Here is a 21,679-nt window from a genome sequence, read left to right as displayed (position 1 = left end):
TCCGTTGCGTAGTTTTAAAGATTAAAGGGAACAAAGGGACATGAAGTAAAAAAACGACTTTGTTTTATAATAATATGTATATAGATGATTCAAACAAATCAATTATATGAGGATGCATTTGAGCACTCAATTTGTCTAATAATCAAAGTGTATTTATTATTTCCGCTATTTCTTTTCTTCATGCTAATCGCTTCTTAATCATCCATTTTCACCAAAAAATGTATATTTTAATATTTTAAACAGTAGAAACCCATTAAAATCTTGATTGAAAAATATGCCTTTTAAATGGCGCCGAAAACACTGTCCACAACACTGTCCCCCATAGTGTGACGTCATATTTTTTGTATTTTATACTTTATTGAATTTTTTTTATGTGCTAAATTTAGGTTTCCTAGGCCAAGTTCTACTAGAAATATGCATTTGTTCAATCATCGATGAAATTGAATAAGTATAGGTTAAGTAGCCTATTGATGAATAAATCATCAGCTTTTTTTGACTAAGTTTATTATTTTCAAATATATTTTTGTTTCATTTCATTGCTAAAGCTTCGTTCATTGCAAAAGTTGATGATTTAGATTTTTTATGTTGACCGATTTCTTGTTAGTCTTAAGTTTTTCACAATAAACTTTCTTATTTCGTAACAAGTCGTATTTATTTAAAATTAAAAAATGTGGAACATTTTTACAAAATATACTGAGTGCTACTTCATACAAAAAATATTTTTTCAAAAACGTTCCAAAACGATTTTTCTAAAAGCAATTTCGAAATAATACTATTATGATAAAACCATAGATTTTATATATATATAGCATTATAGGTTTATGGATAAAACAGTATTATTGAAATACTTGAATAAAACCTACAGTATTGAATTATCCTAGTTTAAACAAAAAAATGCCGAGTCAAAACACAAAAATGTATTTATATTGGTTTCAACTAGCTGGGATTGGAACATTTCTGCATAACTACGTCCAATTTTAAATAATAAATTTAAACCCTCTTACTAATAAACGCTGTATAAGCTTTGAATAGTTATACAGTATTTTGTCTTCTTCAATCCAATTAAAAATGTCACTTGAGTGACACACTGTATAACTATTCATAGCTTATATTTATTAGTAAGGGGGTATGTGTTTAGCTGTTGCCATTATTGATTACGAGCAAAAAAAACACGTTTGTTGTATGGGAGCCCCCCTTGAATATTACTTTTATTTTGATTTTAGTATTTGTTGCTTCGGTTGCTTGGTTTAGCGGCACCGGAAATACACAATCTGTGAAAATTTCAGAACTCTAGCTATAGCGGTTCTTGAGATACAGCCTGGAGACAGACAGACGGACAGACAGACATCGAAGTCTCATGAACAGGGTCCCGTTTTTACCCTTTGGGTACGGAACCCTAAAAACGGTTCCGAGTTATTGTATTGATTTGGGAGAACATTCTTTCGCATGAAGCGTTGGTAAGCATAACAATCCCTTTGAAACATTTAAAATTATACCAATGAGTTTCTTTAGTAACATAGAATATCATTGAATGATATTCTATGTTACTAACGTAACAATAATTATACTGTCTATTAAGAATTTCGCATACTGCCTATTGCACCCCAAAAATTATCTACACTTAAAACAGAATTTGAAAGAAAGAAAGAAAATAAATTTATTTGGTAATATTAATTTGAATGACTACCACCCGATTCTAATAAATCACTGACTTCTTTGATGCAAAAATAACATTTATTTTTCATACCCCAATCCTGCCAAAACCTGCCAAGTTTTTAAAACGTCCACCGATCATGCCACAGGCCAAAATAAGACGCCAATCCTGCCAAAATGGCAGGAACCTGCCATATATGGTCACCCTGGAAAGTAGGCTAGGAAAGGCCTAGTTTTTTTTAATCAAAAAAGAGTAGACGCTGAACATAATAATATTTTGTAAATCACATAGGGTAAATAACTAGTACATTGGACAGTACTAGTCATTGGATAGAGCATAATAACACAACATTTATTAAAGTTGCTCTAAGAACTGCCTGTTTTTAAAGTAATAAAACGCCTGATTTTTAAGAAAAACAGGTAGTTTTTAAAGCAACCTTAATAAATATAGTGTTTTTGTGCTCTGTCCAATGACTAGTACTGTCCAATCACTAGTCATGTTCATCCTAATATAAGGTACAAAAACCTTACTGCCGATCCACACTCGCGCGCGACAGCGCGCCGCGGAACGCGGCGCGGATCGCGCATTCTGCCAAATTTACTGATCCACAGTCGCAAAGTTCGCGACATGTTCGCAATGTTTAATTTTTAATTTCTACACTTTCTTGACGCACTATAGTTTGCACTCTTGAGCCGTATTTATCTTACTTTATATTATAAACTAGATGTCCCGCGCGGCTTCGCTCGCGTAAATTATTAGGAATTTTACGGAAATCGTATATTTTTTCGCAACAAAATAGCTTATCTCTCTTCACGTCTACTCTATATCTGTTGGCACAGATAACATACAAAATTGCTTTAGTAGTTCGTGAGATAAACCCTTGCTAATAATTTTCCGTTTTAACCACATTTCCTCTGTTTCTTCAGTCCTATTAGTTTGCGTGATAAAATAGCCTATAGCCTTCTTTGATAAATGAGCTATCTAACACTAAAATATTTTTTTATCGGACCTATAGTTCCTGTGATTAACGTGTTCAATCAAACAAATAAATATTTTTTAAATCGCTTGACAAAATCGAATTTTGATCTAAATGACTATGAAAAGTACCAATGGGTCATAATAGATTCATAATCATGGGATGCATATAACTTTATAAGGTATAATATAATATGGTAGTGATGATGAATGTAATTTGCATAGTAGCATATGCTTTCCGTTCTTAAAGCAATGCAAAGGAGTTCTCTCAGCACCTTCCCAATCTAATCATGGTATACCTTGGTGCAAAATCTTACTTGTTGATTGCATATGCTTAGACTACTTCCCACGAAACCGAAGTCACCACATGTTTCCATATAAATTTTAAAGAGTTCCCTCGATTAGTCATGGCTCCCAGCATCAGATCACCACTTTTGTGAGTATAGTACCAAATTGGGATGACACTCTGTACGCCAAAAGAAAAATTTTGAAAATCGGTTCACAAACGGCGGAGTAATCGTTGAATATAAAAAAACGAACATAACACCTCCCCCATTTTGAAAGTCAGTTAAAATTGTAGCATATGTGTTATTCTGATGTATAAGCTATATTATTATAAAGTTTCATTAAGATACATTCAGTAGTTTTTGCGTGAAAGAGTAACAAACATCCATACATCCATCAATCCAAACAAACTTTCGCCTTTACAATATTATAAAGTAAATATCATCTTGTCCAGATAAACTCTTTGTAGTTTTTGAGGCAAGATTTCTTGTATTCTGTAGTATCATTGTATACAATATTGAACAAAGTAAATAAATAATAAATAAAATAAAATATAGTAATAAAGTATAAAGTAGAATTAATTATATTCTGTTCACTAAGCAATGCTGGCATGTCTTGTATGGCAAAAGCCCTTATTAAAATAAAGATAAAAAAAATTATCTTTGTCGTGGAACAGAAAACCGACAACAATCGGGGAACGGGCCGCGAAGTGCGAAACATAATATGCGAATCGGATCTCTCACTCATGCTTCGCAGGAATTTCGCGGCGCCGCGGCGTCGCACACGGTTCGCGCGCGAGTGGGGATGGGGCCTTACAAATAAAAACGTTTAAAGTGTAAAAATGTTCTCTTTAAAAATACAAGCCGCAAAAATGTGCGCATTCGCAAAACTTCCGCTAGTATGAATTCCAAAGTTTTACCCGTTTTACCTGTGATTTTTCGTCGATTTTACGGTTTGGACTGTTCGTCCATATCCTTTTTTTGTTATTTTATTATTTAGATTTTTCGCACCAAGGATAATTGAAATAATATTATGAATTTTAATTAATTGTGGTCCATCACGCCAAAAAGTCTGTCCGTCTCTCTTGCGCGCGGTCTATCTTATGAGTGTGGAGGGGACAGTTATTGTTTTTCTTATACTACTGTTTATAAATACAGCGTGATGTTACAAGTCGGTAACATGTGATCGGCGCGCGGCCAGGGTTTGGAACCGTACGATAGTAATTATCGTACACATACGATAATTTTGTGCGTACGTACGATGTACTTTGACGGCATAAGTCATGAAGCGATCTGGAAAAGCCTAGACCAGCAAGGCATACCCGTAACTTATATTGATATCATCAAAAACATATACCTAAATAGTGAAGCCAGAATAAGACTTGAAACAATAGGAAACAAATTTCAGATCGAAAGAGGCGCAAAACAGGGCGACCCCCTCTCTCCAAAACTATTTTCAGCTGTACTGGAAACCATCTTTCGAGAACTAGACTGGGAGAAGTATGGGCCTTAACGTGAACGGAGAAAAGCTAAAACATTTAAGATTTGCTGACGATATCTTTGAAGAAAACCCAAACAACCTTGAAACAATGATAAAAGCTCTTGATACAGAAAGCAAAAAAGTAGGCCTCAGCATGAATAAGGACAAAACCAAAGTACTTACAAACTCCAAGCAAATCACCATAAAAGTTGACGATCAACCTCTCGAATACGTAGAAGATTACATCTACCTTGGACAACTAATCTCCCATGAAAACCAGACCACAAAAGAAGTCAACCGTAGAATTGCAAATGGTTGGAAGAAGTACTGGTCGTTCAAAGAAATATTTAAATCTGACATGAGTTTAAATATTATCCCATGTCCTTCTCCAAAACCTTACGTAATATCTACATGTACTCAATATCGATATCTTATGCCAAATTCATTGTTGTTGACTGCGTGGGAACCGTACATTTTCCGGGACAAAAAGTATCTAATGACATTTTAATTGATTCAAAGTATCCGCATACAAAATTTTATCAAAATCGGTTCAGCGGTTTAAGCGCAAATCATTTTAGAAACAAAGTACATAAATGCTGTATACAAAACCTCACTAAGAGGAATAAGCATTAACCATTTTTGTACTCTAGAATATGTTACAGTGGGTTTTCAAAAAAAATGATTTCACTGTCGTAAACCTTATGTTATAAAGAATAAAACTGCATTATTAACTCAAAACCCGATTTTATGTGGGATGAAACACCAATGCTTAAGAGGATACCACAGCGGCTAGAGAAATGAAAAAAAAGTACGTGTAATATCTATAGCTGTCTCCCTTACCTCAAGCCTATACCGCAGAACGCGATAGAGACAACTGCAGAAAATCCAGAAAATCAACGATTCGTTGTCCCCTGATTCCTTCTCCAAAACTTAACCGATTTAAGTACTTTTTTCATTAAAGATTAAAAAAAGGCTTGAGCTGTGTTCCTATGTTTTGCTTTTTTTGTATAATCTATCCAAATCTGTTTTCTGGACGTTTGAACACAGTGGAAAATCTGGCCATTTTTTTGGGTTTTTGAACGTTCATATCTTATTTAATAATTAAATTATGAAAAAAAAGAAAACATAGGGACATTGTATTAGTGGCCGTAGATATTCAGGAAAAAAATTATAACTCTACTAGCATTATCCAGGGAGGAAACAGGGGACAGCGTTTGTATGGAAAAAATGGCGGTGTGGAATCCAGCAGCCAATTAATGAACTACTTCCACAGATTCGTGTAGAAAAATTGTATGTGGCCTGAAACCCTGACCTAAATGGATCTGGAGACAAGAAAATTGAGTAACGGAGCAAGGTTCAGCTGTAGCGACGTAATTGTCCCACTCAATTATTACCGCGCGACCTTTCACGCGTTCTTTTCAGAAACTCTATACAGCATGATCCAGGTTATCTGCTGAGTGCTGATTCATAGAAAAAAATATTATGATACTCATGTTACCTACACTGGAAACTGGAAAGTATAAAGTAGGTATCATATCACACTTATAGAGTAAGAGCGTTTAACGTGGGAGAGCCATGCTTCGGCACGAATGAGCCGGCTCGACCGGAGAAATACCACGGGCTCACATAAAACCGACGTGAAACAGCGCTTGCGCTGTGTTTCGCCGAGTGAGTGAGTTTACCGGAGGCCCAATCCCCTACCCTTTTCCCTTCCCTACCCTCTATTATTTCCTTCCCTATAAGGAAAAAGGAATAGGGGAGGGCCCTATTCCCTTCCCTACCCTCCCCAATTACTCCATTCCCTCTTAAAAGGCCAGCAACGCACCTGCAGCTCTTCTGATGCTGCGAATGTCCATGGACGACGGGCCGTTTTTCCATACAATCGTTGTCCCCTGTTTCCTCCCTGGATAATGCCGGTAGAGCTATGATTTTTTCCTGAATATCTATGGCCACTATAAGCATGTCCCTATGTTTTCTTTTTTTTCATAATTTTATTATTAAAAAAGATAAGAACGTAAAAAACCCAAAAAAATGGCCAGATTTTCCTCTGTATTCAAACACCCAGAAAACAAAACTGGCTAAAACAAAAAAAAAAAACAAAACATAGGAACACAGCTCAAGCCTTGCTTTAATGCTTAATGAAAAAAGTACCTAAATCGGTTAAGTTTTGGAGAAGGAATCAGCGGACAACGAATCGAAGATTTTCTGTTCTTTTATATTTTTTAGATACAACGCGACAAAAGTTCTACTTTTGTCGCGTTGTATCTGCGGTGGGAGACTTGAGATTGGTGAGACAGCAATACATTTTCAAATACCTATTTTCAATTTCTCTCGCCCCTGCCTGCCTAGCATACGCCAACGAGATATCTCACTCTACATGTTTTCTCGATGTTTGATGGTTTGTCTCTTCATCTCTATTGACCCTAGCATGACAAACATTTTTTCTCGTGTAGATCTATCATCGAGATAACACATTTTATAGAGTTTTGTCGAGATAATGTCGAGATTTTGACATTATGAGACGAGTAGTTTTTAATTATCTCGTTGGCGTATGCTAAGCAGACTGGTGTATCCTCTTAAACTTCGAATAAATAGTAGAAAAAACTTTCATGTAGCGTTTTCGGTAACTGCACTGCCCCGTGGCGGGGTGGGCCGATAGGATACGGAAACATCCGGGGCAGTTCAGATGCCGTAAACGATTATAGTTACATGCAATATAATATGCCTGAAAAACTTTTTTACAAATGGGTAAAAGGAACATGATGTATAATATTCTTGTTAGAGTACCTTGCCAAGAAAATTCATTAATTGAATTTTATCACTACACATCACACATACAATGGAGTGGCGTGCTACTTTTGATTAGGTTTTCATAATTAAGAAGCGGATTATTACAAACTATGACAGGATTGGATGAGGCTTTAGAAGCGATAGTGCAGGATGAAATGGCTGGTGTTTGTGTGTGTTATCGGATGCTCGGCCGGGGAGGATTTCCCGTCTCTGATCACGGCGAATTCCTCGATAGGTGTGTAGACTTTATGTTGACATAATATTATAATATTGTACTACATTAAAACATTACTATTTCTTAAAAAAATCGACTATGATATTGTGTCTAGTGTAACTTTCATTTGCACGCTTCACGACGAATCCAAATACATCTTGAGCTTAACCGGATTAGTCAGTTTGAAAATGGAAGGTCATGATTTCGGCATTCATTCCTTCTGTATTTGTTCATACGTAGCGTCTACTTTTAACACGAATTAAATGGATGAGTTACTAATCAATAAATCTGCAAGATCTTTTCTGCGCTATATCTATCAGAACAGTGCCGAATTTGTATTTTTTATGAGAGTAGACCACTTTATTTCCATCTATGTATGTAATCTGTAGAGATTCTATGGACGCTGCCGCCCCTAGGCCGTGCAGGTCTATAACGGCCTATTTATAAATCTAGGGCTGTATCAGATACTATTTCCTAATCCTGTTCACATTCAGAGAAAACTTTTTGTTCCTTTATTTTTTAGTAGTAGTTAGTATCAATAAAATTTTCCCCTCGTCTCCCAGCCGTGATCCTAGACCGGGCGTTCCTAGGGGACCAGCATCAGAGCATCCTGGACGAGCTGAAGGACTACATCCGGGAGCTGGCGCGAGTTGAGCTGAAGCACGGCGGGGTGGTGGTACACTACTTCTCATGGACTGCTATTAACCTGAAGAAAGGTAAGTGATAGCTCGTGGAAACATCTCGTATGTACCATCAAAGAAATTGATTCATAGACAGTTGACGGACCTAAGTTATTAGGTCGGAATATCGTCATCCTTCCGCGTCGATTGGGTTTGACAAAACGCGACCAAAATCCGCAATCTGTCTTCTCTGATAGTACCTGTAGGCTGTAATTTAAATATGATTAAATTCTACTAAGTGGATAACTGTCTTTTAAAGCCAGCTCGACCAAGAAGACGGTTTTCGGAAATCAGGATATTAATTATAGGTATTACAGGTTGTTAGGTTTATGCGGTCTTCATACACATACAAATTGCCCGGATCGGCAATTTGTATGGGTATGAAGGCGGATTTTTTTGAGTTCCCAGCATTGTTCTCATAGAAAAAGTTGTTCGTTTTGACGGGCTCATTTGATGGTTTTAAGCTATTATTTCAACGTCCTTGGTTTTAAGAATAACGGTGTTAAACCTAACACTCTGTATAAATAGGAAACATCTAAACTTTCTTTGAATCTTGTTTTGAAAGAAGCTTTAAAATGGGATCCACAGTATGTCAAACTCTTTAACTTTTATTATCAAAAATGTCTTTAATTTGGAGATGGCGTCAATAGCATAATTATCGCAGGCTACCTAGCGATATTCAGCGTGGCGTCATGCGAGGATACGTGGTCGCTATTCGAGCGAGCTGAAGAGGAACAGATGCTGATGTTCGCGTTGACCGAGGTGGATTGTCCGCGTCTGCCCATGGACTCCGCCATAACCGTCACATTTGCTGAAGCTGGGCAGGAGCTTCCGCAGTTGTTGCTGGATCTGCGGACGACCAAAACGTTCCAGTGGAAGGCGGCGGTGATTCTACACGATGATACTCTTGGTGAGTTTTCTCAAGGGGTTTCTAAGGAGTATACGAAACAGTTACGCAATGGCCATTAAAAATTTTGCTTGCTTTTTTTTAAATCCAGAATAAGTTTGAGAGACATAGCTTGAAGACTCCTCACTTATTTGGCGAAATCTGGTAAAACAAAGCAAACGCCATTTCATACCAATTTTCTGTCATGTCGTCGAATTGCTAGTTAGATTTTCATTTTAAGCGAGTCAAGCCATCTTCCATAATAACGCATATTCCGTGCGTTTTGTCACTTGTTCAGGTCGAGACATGGTGTCTCGTGTGATCCAGTCGCTGACATCACAGGTTGAGGATGAGGACGTACCTTCGACCTCTGTGTCCGTATTCAAGATGAAACATGAAGTTAACGAATATCTGCGAAGGAAAGAAGTGCATCGAGTGCTGTCGAACATTCCTACGAAATATACAGGTAAGAAAAATGCTTATTAAGGTTAGGCTTCAGATATTATCTAACCAAATAGGGTACATACTTGGACGCCATAGAAAACACATGCCGAGTTAGCCTCCTTCTTTGACCGGCTTGTGACTATCGTCGCTGAATACAAAAATTGGGAACCCAATCTAAGGTTAGGCAAAAACCAGAAAGCCTTTAATCATAATTCAGATATCATAATAATTTACAAGTAAGTAAGTTTACAGAAGTTTCTAATTATTCCTGTTTACATTTACCCTACAAATCAAGGAAAACTAGTTAGTTTTCCTTGATTTGTAGGGTAAATGTTCAGTTGAACATAATGCCCGTTTCCAGGCGAGAACTTCATAGCAATAGTCACAACTGACGTCATCACGACTCTCGCGGAGACCGCTAGGGAGCTGCTCATGTCACATACCCAGGCGCAGTGGCTATACGTCATATCCGACACTAGCTCCAGAACCGGGAACTTCTCCAACCTGATATACGAGGTGTACGAGGGAGAGAATATGGCGTATATTTATAACGCGACGGACAATAGCAAAGAGTGCCAGGTGAGTTAGGTTTTCTTAATTCAATTTATGTTTACTCCAATCAGACTTCACTCTGCTTTTTGCTTATTCAGCGCTGCTACTTTCACAGTGAAGCTCTATATAAGGAAGACATACACACCCTAAAGTACGATCAATTAGTGTGTTACCCCTTGTATACACACAATATAACCTATCTGGAAGTAACCACCACTAGTAACCAGTACCATTGGTAAAAGGACAATTTAATGGCGTTAACGGAAGACATGAAGTTTCAGCGAACGAAAGATCGCAGTGACAATAGGTTTTCATTAATTTCTCTGAAATTCCTTTCTAAAACGTACGATGCAACAGCTCACGCTCAATATGACTTAGGTACGAGTGACGAGTTCGACAAATAATAAATGTAACATAAGCTTCAAAAGTGGTGGTGGTTTAAGAAACATGAGTATAGTCCTTTACGTCGATAATTTTAAAAACCACGGGTCTAAGGCTGCGTTTCCACCAGAGATGTGTCATGTGTTGCGAGGAATGTGTTTTTGAGAACCAATAGAATCGTTTTATTGACGTGACCTCGCTCAGCGCAGCGATCCTATTGGATCTTAAAAACACATTCCTCGCAAAACATCTCTGGTGGAAACGCAGCCTTCTGTTTTAGAACAGTCTCACCTGTTTCTGTCACGAGCTGATGAGCGCGTTCGTATCGGCGTTGGACGCGGCGGTGCAGGAGGAGCTGGATGTGGCCGCGCTGGTCTCCGACGAGGAGTGGGAGGCGATCAAACCCACGAAGATGCAGAGGAGGGACACCATGTTGAGGCATATGCAGGTATTTCTATAATACCTATTGAGGTTTTAGGTATACTGCGGGTAGGGTAAATGTTGTACTAGACTGCGAGAGCTTAATTTTCTAATATAATATTATGTAATTAGGATATGTATTACTTTGGCTGCCTCTTAAGGTTACGCTTATGAGGCAGCCAAAGTAAAGCCTCTAACTACACATATTGACTCGTATTTGAGTATGAAAGGTAACATTAGATTTGATTTAGAGAAAAGTCACGTTCCGCCTCCGCTGTATTGTGGTACTTGTAATTGTTGACTAAACGATGGATAGAAGATAAAAGGGGAGGGTGAATGACGCACTACGGTGTCGCGTTATGATGCATCCCTCAACACAGCTATGGACTATCATAGGAGTTTATGACCTAAGTAAAATGGTCGCGTTACGTCAAACCCATCCGACCCATCACAGCTAACATTTTTTTAAATGAAATAAGGGGGCAAACGAGCAAACGGGTCACCTGATGGAAAGCAACTTCCGCCGCCCATGGACACTCGCAGCATCAGGAGAGCTGCAGGTGCGTTGCCGGCCTTTTAAGAGGGAATAGGGTAATAGAGGAGGGTAGGGATGGGAAGGAATTAGAGGAGGGTAGGGAAGGGAATAGGGTAGGGTATTGGGCCTCCGGTAAACTCACTCACTCGGCGAAACACAGCGCTAGCGCTGTTTCACGCCGGTTTTATGTGAGAACGTGGTATTTCTCCGGTCGAGTCGGCCCATTCGTGCCGAAGCATGGCTCTCCCACGTATCCATATTGAATTGACATAAGCTGGTAAATGACTTAACCCTTCCGTCAACTGCCTATGAATCAATTTTTTCGATGGTACAATGCGTTACTCCGTAGACCAAACGTAGACGCAACTCACCGTGACAACATGACGTCGCTCTTCAAGAGAACGATACGACGCAATATTGTATATATAGTTCAAACAGAGAATATTCTTTCTCGCAGCTCCACCTGTCAGGTCACAGCGCGTGCGGCAACTGCAGCAGCTGGCGCGCACTGGCGGCGGACACGTGGGGCGTCACGTACCGTGAACACGCCAACGGATCTACTGCCATTGATGAGATTGAGCTGCTGGAGGTAATTTTTTTGAAAGATATCTGACTTCTGCATTTACCGCGGTCTTCGGTGTCGATTTAAAATCATACCTTAGTACTTGAGTGATGAAATGTTTTTGCTACACCAGGCATGTCAACACCGTTGTTGGTAAATTACTGCCTTTATGAAGATTGAGTTAATACAGGTCTTACTAATCGATAAGTCGTCTACTAGATTTATTAATGCGCAGGATGAACACAGCAACATGTGGTTAATTCGACTAATCCTAATGTTAGTTTAAAATATATCAAAGAGCGACACGGTAGATATAGCGTCGAAAGTCCTTTGTGGAAACGCCTTTTCATTGTATTCGGATTTTTGTCCAGAAGGAAGCTACTTTAAGCCCATGAATTGAGATAAGAAATTAGTTACTTTTCAGGTGGGTTACTGGCGGACGACAGACGGCGTCAACTTTCGCGACGTTCTTTTTCCTCATGTCCACCACGGGTTTCGAGGGAAGGAGTTACCTATCCTGACTTATCATGTGAGTGCTAAAAGAAGCACGTGGACTTTAAAATAACATACATTTACGGTTTACGTTAAATACCATGCTGCATGGTCCAATATAAATCCATACTACTGCTTGAGTGATTGAAAGGCCAAAGAACAAAGATACGACGATAGTAAACCATTTCAGCCTCAACAATCAACATATTTAATTAGACATCATTTGAAATGTTTTGAAGTTTAAACTAATTATAGCCGGTATTAAATATGTATGATCACGTTAAGGTATCATAAACATCTCAGCTCTAAAATACGTTAGATCAATTTAGGAGAGACGAAGCTATTTCTTTTTCAGAGCCCTCCCTGGACGATCTTACAAACGAACTCCTCTGGCGCTATTACAAGCTACAGCGGTTTATTCTTTGACATCGTCAACCAACTGGCTAAGAGCAAAAACTTCACGTATGTTAATTTTTTCTTCAACATTTTACCACGGACGTAAAAAAAATTTACCCATTAGAGCTAAGGCCCAAGTCGAATAATACGGTTTTAACATCAGTTCGTGTCACACTGTTCACATTGACGACCTCTGTGGCTCAGTTGGTGGGCTGTTGGTAGCTCAAGCCGGGGGTCGCGGGTTCGAATCCTGCCGACGGAACAAAAAGTTTTCAAAGTTCCTGGGTCATGGATGTGTATTAAATATGTGTATCATATAATAAAAATCTTAAATATATGTAATATCTATAGAATAAAAGTATTAAATATATTTCCGTTGTCTGGTACCTGTAACACAAGTCCTTCAGGTACTTACCACGGGGCCAGACTGACGTGGTGTGAAGCGTCCATAGATATTATTATTATTATTATTACATTGCAATTGTTTTTAGGATACGCATCGTTCTTCCCACCAATTTTAAATACAACATCTCCAATGAAACGACAAGCGTGAGTTATACATGTTTTAAATATAGTATTCAAAAGTTTATCATTCAGCTTTAAAGTATGCTTAAATGATTTTAGATTTAATTTGTTCTATTTTTATTTTTGTTTGGTATCCACTGTCCATTTAGAATTTAAATCAAGCAAGCGAGCAAGATTATGCTTGTACTATTATCAATTTCAGATGAACACTATCAGTTCATCCCTGACGTCATCTGCAATAGCGAAGGGTCACGCTGCGCTAGCAGCAGCACCTTTCACCATACTGTCTGATCCTCCTGCAGGTAAATCTTTCGCAGAATCATCATTAGGTATATTACTTCTTCCATAATCATATTTATTTAGCAAGCTTAGTTAAAAAACCATTTAATTAAGAACTTACACGGATTTTCTAAATCCTGGTACTCGAGATGCGATGCCCATTAGTTTTTTTCACAGGAAAATGCTTTCCGCCATCCTTCAGGATTGGAGACATCAGCCAGGGTATGTGGGAAAAACTAGGCGTTTCCCCACGAAATCCTCATGCTGCTCGATTCCCCGCTTACTGCATAGTTTCGGAATGATGAAACCCCCTGCAACTCCCTACCCAAGTGTGGGTCATTTGCTGATGACACAACCCCGAATAGGCTGTAGCTATTATAGTCATCATAGTCCTAGTCAGGATAGGCTTTAAGATAAGTTCTAATCTTTTCAGGTATAAACTACACGATAGCGGTGAGCACGCAGCTGTACGCGTTCATCGTGGCGCGGCCGCGGGAGCTCAGCCGGGCGCTGTTGTTCCTCCTGCCTTTCACTACTGATGTACCTAAGTATTTTAAACTTTGGCGAAAACAGAGGGATAACGACCTTGGAGTGTATTTCTGGTTTTGGCACCGTACCTTCCAAAGAGATGAGCTGGTCATTCAATCTGTTTTGCCGGTATCTTACTGTCACCAGCAGTATTTCCGGAACTATATGACCTGCAAACCTTGAAAAGAGCGTATTCTCTGTTAGAAGGCCGACAACGCATCTGCAACTCTTCTAATGTTGCGAGTGTCCATGGGCGACGGTAGTTGCTTTCCATCAGATGACCCGTTTGCTCGTTTGCCCCCTTATTCTATATAATAATAATAATAATCTGTGAGTGAAAGTGTCTGTTTGTTTGCTAATTATTTATGCTCGAGTCGCTGAACCGTTTGCACGAATTTTGGTATGGGAATAATTTGAGAAAGGACGTAACCATCTGATTCAAGAAATTTTCTTTCAAAATGATTGTGTGATTTTTTACTAAACTAGCACTAGAGAGCCACAAAATGTAGTTACTTTGTTTTTCAGACATGGCTGTGCCTCGGTTTTGCGGTGGTACTCATGGGCCCAGTGTTATTCGTCATCCACCGCTTGAGTCCGTACTACGACGCCATGGATATGACCAGACGGGGCGGTCTGTCCACTATACATAATTGTCTGTGGTACGTCTACGGGGCATTGCTGCAGCAGGGTCAGTATTATGATCTTTGGACCTTAAAATTAGGACCTTTGTAGTTTTAAACAGGACAAATATAGGCGATTCCTATGCACAGACAGATAGACGGCACCAGAATTCAGACAAACAGGCAGCGGCAGGCGACCAGAAGTGTCCGGCTTCTAAGTTCTACTCTTCTGAGTTCTGATGGTTAGACAGATAGCGAAGTCACTGAAATGAGTTTCCGTTGGACACATTTCAAGCCCTCATTATGGTGTGTTAAAATTATAGTGGTTGCGTTTTGGTGGTAACAGGTGATGTCTAAAACAGGATCTTTGTATTGGAAGAAATCAGTATTCCCAACGACAACTTGTTAGATTCCAGACTGCACACTTTTATGAGTGCAGCTAGCTACATACCATACAAGGTAGCCAAAAAACTACACCCATAGGGCTCCCACACAAAACTGCGAATTCGTGCGAATTCGCATCACAATGTCATTTTTATTATATCGCAAATATTTGCGACAAAACGCAAATATTTGCGATGCGATGCGAATTTGCAGTTTTGTATTCCCATACAGCGAGCTCTTACTGAACAAACTTAACCCCACCTCACTTTTCAGGAGGAATGTACCTCCCCCGAGCGGACAGTGGTCGTCTCGTGGTAGGCACATGGTGGTTGGTCGTGCTAGTGGTAGTCACCACGTACTCCGGCAACCTGGTTGCCTTTCTAACCTTCCCCAAGCTGGAGGTGCCTGTCACCACTGTGAGCGATCTGCTGGAGAATAACGCTTATACGTGGTCGATCACCAAGGGATCTTACTTGGAGATGGAGTTGAAGGTATGCTGTTATTTAAAAAAAATCTTATGGAAGGCAAAATGGTGATGAGAACAGCACGTTTTCAGTTTTCACGTTATACAATGTGGGGCACATTATCACATAGCTATCAAATGATACCTTTACATGAGGAGCATTGGTCAGATTATTGTGAAAGCCCCAGAAAAACTAAAATGGCTGCCATTTTACAACCGTGAGAGAGAGAAAAAATTTGGGAGCCAATTTGTCAATAAAATATGCCATACACCATAATATTAAAGAATCGGACACCGGTGTTGGGACACATTGTATACTTTCTCTTCTAGAACTCTGACCAGCCGAAGTACGTAGCGTTACTGAGAGGAGCCGAGCTGACAGAGGGCAATAACAACATCGAAGCCATCGTCGCGTCCAGTGAGTTGTTTAAACACAGTACTTATTAATTCTGTTGTAGATTCTGTGCTTTAAATTTTTTAGCCATCGTGTCAAAAAAAGTAGAAATAAATATCCAAACAAGCGAAATACTCAGACAGGCCATAGCTTTAAGAGCGGTTAATACTGTTAGTGAGTCTTAAAGCTTTGGAAGTATTAAACATCTTGCGGTACACAACTAGCGTCATAATCCTGCATTCTACATCGCGCTATCGAAGTTTCTGAGATTATATTATTATACGTCGCCCGTCGGTGGGCTTCTGACCATGGTCTCGGTCATTGGAAGATCTTTCTTTGCGGCCACTACGCATGTCCCACAATCTGAAAAAGCGCTACTCAGGATTAAGACACCAATAATATTATTCTCTCAAACATAAACGTATCAGGCTAGTGGCTAATTGACTATACAGTCGATGACGATGAGTAGTAACTTTCTCCCGAGCTGTAAAAACTTTAATATAATTCAGAATAGTAGCATTATTCATCCACATTGCTAACATATCTAGGCTAGGCAATCGATGATGATGAGTATCAGCGTTACAGGCGAGCGGTTGCTGCAGCGTGTTCGGGATGAAAGACACGCGATCATCGACTGGCGCATGCGGCTCACATACCTCATGCGAGCACACACGCTTAGGACTGATATGTGCGACTTCTCTATCAGTGAGTACTTTAGCTTGGAGACTGTCTAGGGCAGGCCTCGACCTACCGCATAGATTCCCCTAAAACTTTGCGGACTTTTTCACAAATAGTGTTCTTACTTTGAGTACTAATTGTTGTGATCATAATCTTATATCTTTAAACGAGCAATTCTTGTATATATATATATACAGGGTGTAACAAAAATAAGTGATAATACTTTAGGGTGTGTCCGTGTTCCTTGTATAGAGTTGACTGTGAAAGTAGCAGCGCTGAAAGACCAACATTGTTTTTCACTTTTGTATGGGGTAACTCGTGACGCTCGGACCCTTGCCCATACAAAAGTGAAAAAATTTTTTCGTCTTTCAGAGCTGCTACTTTCACAGTGAACTCTCTACAAGGAACACGCACACACCCTAAAGTATTATCACTTATTTTTGTTACATACTGTATATAATTGGAATCTCGGAATCGGCTCCAACGATTTTCATGAAATTTAGTATATAGGGGGTTTCGGAGGCGATAAATCGATCTAGCTAGGAATCCTTTTCAGAAAATGTCTTTTTATTCGTGTTTTATCGATAATCGATAAACTGAAAAATATGACTCTTCCTGACATCTATTGGCGAATAATAATACTATTTTGTTGGCGACTAATTGTTTTAACGACCAGCAGATGGCGTTATTAAGTAACACGAAGTCAATGAGTGTTTGCTATACCGAGCAAAGCTCGGTCATCCAGGTACTTATAGATTATATGAATATAAATTGGGTGCTATTTAAACGATTAGCAAAGTATTGGAAAAATTGTGAGCAGAAATATGTAATTGGTAAGCTAAAATTGATGACAGCAATTTGTGTTCAGCAAATATTTATAAATCAGTCTGCAATATATATCATTCTGAACAGCAGTATTTTTTTTTGACTGCTGCAATGAGTGGCCTATACTTAATAAAGTTTTGGTAAGCACTCAGAGAATAAGCAAAAACTTCTGGATTTATTTTTTTGTTTTGGCGGGGGGCCCCCCGAGCCCCCCTTTTGTTTTATGACGGTCGCCGGCTGCTGCCGCAGCACGCTCGGCTCCCTCTGTGTTGTGTTCTAAGTTCTAACCTAACCTAACCTACTTTTGGACTTTCTGGATTGTGTTTGTTTTTGTTTTGGCGGGGGGGCTGTGCCCCCCGAGCCCCCCCCCCCCCCCCCGGTCCCCTCACTTCGGTATCTGTGGTAAGTGGGCCTCCTGTAAGTCTTTATTAATTAATAAAATGAATAAATTAATAATGAAATACTGAAATGTTTTCTCTGCTGACCGAATGTATAATCTTGCCGACCAAGTAATTATTCTGCCGAGTGACTGTTTATTTTGCAGATACATAACAAAACTCGCTGCCAGTTATGTGTTTAAATTGCTGACCACTGTCATGATTATTTACAGAACACGAATTGCAGCCTGATTTCAATTATTGCTAACATAATCTTTGTATGCTGACCAAAATGATTTATTAGCTGTTATTTCTTGCAAACCAAATTTTTAAATGGCATACGCAATTAATTACTTCTCATATAAATTACGGTCTGCTTATTAAGAGACGCTATGGCTCAATTTTTAAATATCAGTAAAAATTGAAAATTGACACAGATATTGATTTCATTACCAATTTGCTACACAAGAAGATACATCTCTTATTGCAAGAGCTCCAGTTCTAAATTCGAAGTCTATTTAACTCTAGCGCCTTTTTACATTTTACTATACAAATCACCATATTAATTGAATGTCTCCTTAGGTTCAGAAGAATTCATAGACGAGAAGATTGCAATGATCGTGCCGGCTGGAAGCCCGTATCTGCCTGTCATCAATAAAGAGTAAGGGTCTGAATACAATATTGATAGAGCTATTAGCTAGTTAATACCCGTTCTTAACGTAGGAGCTTCCTAGCCGATAACATGGTTTCCTTGAAACATAATGTATGATTGATTGATTAATTAATCGATGCCGTATTCAAACCTCACAATTACTGATCCAGGCTGAACCACATGCACAAAGCGGGACTCATCACCAAGTGGCTATCAACCTACCTGCCGAAGCGCGACCGCTGCTGGCGCACATCCGGCGTGGCGCAGGAAGTCAACAACCACACCGTCAACCTCAGGGACATGCAGGGCTCCTTCTTTGTGCTGTTCCTGGGTAATTGATGAGATAGTCTGGTATATATTATGTATGAGCGTACTTGCCCGAAATTTAGCACAAAGCGGGACTCATCGGCAGGTAGGTTGATAGCCACCTGGCTATCAACCTACCTGCCGAAGCACGACCGCTGCTGGCGCATATCCGGCGTGGTGCAGGTCCGGAGGTCAACAACCACACCGTCAACCTCAGCGACATGCAGGGCTCCTTCTTCGTGCTATTACTGGGTAATTGATGAGATAGTCTGGTATATATTATGTATGAGCGTACTTGCCCGAAATTTAGCACAAAGCGGGACTCATCGGCAGGTAGGTTGATAGCCACCTGGCTATCAACCTACCTGCCGAAGCACGACCGCTGCTGGCGCACATCCGGCGTGGTGCAGGAGGTCAACAACCACACCGTCAACCTCAGCGACATGCAGGGATCCTTCTTCGTGCTATTACTGGGTAACTAGTAGATGGCCTGGTAATTTGTATGAGTGCTTGCCCGAAATTTAACACAAAGCGGGACTCATCAGCAGGTAGGTTGATAGCCACTTGATCATCAACCTACCCGCCGAAGCGCGACCGCTGCTGGCGCACACCTGGCGTGGCGCAAGAAGTAAACAACCATACCGTCAGCCTCAGTGACATCCAGGGCTCCTATCTTCGAGCTGTGTGATGAGATAATGGGAATTGGGTGGCCCTTGGGAATAGGGTGGCCCCATATAGGCTATTATAATTTTATTGTAATTATAGATATACATAAGTCATAATATTGTTGTAATATTATTTTGTGAAATGATGAATTATTCATATTTTTGATAAAAGATGGCCCCGTGCGAGTTTCTTCCGCCGATTCTTGTCGCCGGGTTAGTCCCCGAACCGGTTTAGGCACCATAGCTCCGACGTTCAAAAAAAGTAAATAAAATATTATTTGATTGAATGATTTAATCCGCAAAATATACTGGATTTATTTAGAAGTAGACGTTACTTCTAAATAAATCCAGTATATTTATTTGGAAGCAAATGATGCCCTCAACTGCGAGCACGTTTTTTTAGGATGAAACTAATTAGATGAATTTTATTTTTGGATTGAAAATGTTAGATGTCATTCTGAGGGCTTAAAGTCTTCAGCTTCGCATCAAATTTAATTTAAATTTGTTCAGTGGTTTGAGCATGAGCATTGAATAGGTTATAGACAAATATAAAGAGAGACAGACAATCAAGCAGACAGTCAGCATTACTCTAACACAGCCTTTCCCAAAGTGGGCGATAACACCCCCTTGTGGTCGCTGAAGGTCTAAAGTGATTTATTTCATCTGGATTCATTTTAAATTGAAACAAAGGGGGCGCTAAAACAAAAATTGTTCTTAAAGTGGGCAGTAGACAAAATAACTTTGGGAAGCCCTGCTTTAACAGAAATAAATTCGCTATAATAATTAGCTCACTTTCAAAAAAAGGCGTATACTTTGCTTTGTACTCTTAGGGTGGATTGCACCAACTTACTTTAACTGTAACTGTAACTTTAACTATAACTTTAACTACAATGCAAAATGTCAAATCTTTGGTTAAAGTCAATAATAGACGCCATATTTAACGATATCCTTGAGCTCGACAAGGCTTTGAATGAACGTGGCGAAAGAAGGAACTAACGCTGTCATCATACAAAAACGCCACTTTTGACAGTTTTCCTTTACCAGCAGCGCCCCCACCCACGTTCATTTAAAGCCTTGTCGGACCAGTAGCTCTACCATGACTTTAAAGCTATAGTATCAATCGATACTCGATACTGACTACGTAAATATTTAGTATTTCGATTTTAGTTCCGCAAGTAACCGCTGAAAAATTTGCCATACTAAAAATTTACGGTAGTCGCCAGTCGGTATCGAGTATCGAAAAATACTATAGCTTTAAACTCATGGTAGGGCTACAGCTGTCATCTGTCAAATTCTGTGGTCAAAGTTAAGGTTAAAGTTAAAGTTAGTCTTTACTATAACCATAACTTTGACCATAACTGTAACTATAACCACGGCTCTGGTCCAACCCACCCTTATTAACTTTCAGGTGTGATGTCAGCATCGGCGGTGCTGATAGCGGAGTGGCTGTACCGCCGACGAGTGAAGAGGGTCGAGCAGGTCGTCATCAAACCTTACATGGAGTAAAGAGATATCATTCTTTTTACTATCCTCTCTAGGAAGAGATCCTACGAAGCAGAATAAAGGCTTGTGATAATAATTAATGTTTTTCTTTCTAATCTTACACTTAAAGCTTCTACACTGGCGGTTTGATGCGCTCGCTAGATGTAAGGGACCCGTTCAACTCTGTGCGTTCCACCAATTCACCCACAAACCGCCAGTGTGATATGGCCCTTTTTTTATGAAATAAGGGGGCAAACGAGCAATATGGTCGCCTGATGGAAAACAACTTCCGTCGCCCATGGACACTCGCAACATCAGAAGAGCTACAGGTGCGTTGCCGGCCTTTTAAGAGGGAATAGGGTAATAGGGGAGGGTAGGGATGGGAAGGGAATAGAATAGGGGAGGGTAGGGTAGGGAATAGGGTAGGGGATTGGGCCTCCGGTAAACTCACTCACTCGGCGAAACACAGCGCAAGCGCTGTTTCACGCCGGTTTTCTGTGAGAACGTGGTATTTCTCCGGTCGAGCCGGCCCATTCGTGCCGAAGCATGGCTCTCCCACGTCTCAAAACCCCCTTGGGACCAGTGTAAACAAAATCCGAGATATTGTCCTTCAAATTAGCAGGACAAGCTAACCTTTAAAATAAAATGACCTGCCTCTTATTTGCACGTTTATAAAACGTAAGCAAGTTTTGTCTAAAATCAAGTAGATTTACTAATGAATTAACATAATTTAATTCATATTCTCGGGGAAAACTT

General features: G+C 39.7%; 1 protein-coding gene across 2 annotated transcripts; it reads left to right on the top strand.

Moving 5' to 3' along the window:
• Positions 1–7,275: 7,275 nt before the first annotated feature.
• Positions 7,276–20,947, top strand: LOC121733580 (ionotropic receptor 93a). Of its 2 annotated transcripts, XM_042123875.1 has the most exons (19): positions 7,276–7,418; positions 7,961–8,113; positions 8,742–8,987; positions 9,262–9,429; positions 9,769–9,986; positions 10,621–10,788; positions 11,753–11,884; positions 12,282–12,386; positions 12,705–12,811; positions 13,237–13,294; positions 13,473–13,572; positions 13,983–14,089; positions 14,603–14,765; positions 15,355–15,572; positions 15,875–15,962; positions 16,524–16,643; positions 18,401–18,479; positions 18,641–18,801; positions 20,850–20,947. In XM_042123875.1, the coding sequence occupies exons 1-19, from the start codon at positions 7,334–7,336 to the stop codon at positions 20,945–20,947; spliced, it is 2,574 nt and encodes an 857-aa protein (XP_041979809.1). In that variant the 5' UTR covers positions 7,276–7,333. The 2 variants fall into 2 exon arrangements, 1 of the variants encoding a protein (XP_041979809.1); XR_006036579.1 differs by lacking the exon at positions 20,850–20,947 and having other exon boundaries at positions 16,516–16,643; positions 18,641–18,763.
• Positions 20,948–21,679: the final 732 nt, after the last annotated feature.

Source organism: Aricia agestis, chromosome 14 (genome assembly GCF_905147365.1).
Source record: "Aricia agestis chromosome 14, ilAriAges1.1, whole genome shotgun sequence".
Classification (NCBI taxonomy): domain Eukaryota; kingdom Metazoa; phylum Arthropoda; class Insecta; order Lepidoptera; family Lycaenidae; genus Aricia; species Aricia agestis.
The sequence above is the reverse complement of the archived record's forward strand: the minus strand, read 5'-3'. Positions and strand labels throughout refer to the sequence as shown.

Bases quoted from the DNA above. Each gene is read 5' to 3' on its own strand.
- LOC121733580 (XM_042123875.1), top strand. From the start codon at position 7,334: ATGAAATGGCTGGTGTTTGTGTGTGTTATCGGATGCTCGGCCGGGGAG. The intron at 12,812-13,236 runs GTATGTTAATTT...AATTGTTTTTAG, and splicing joins GCTAAGAGCAAAAACTTCAC to GATACGCATCGTTCTTCCCA. The intron at 13,295-13,472 runs GTGAGTTATACA...TATCAATTTCAG, and splicing joins TCTCCAATGAAACGACAAGC to ATGAACACTATCAGTTCATC.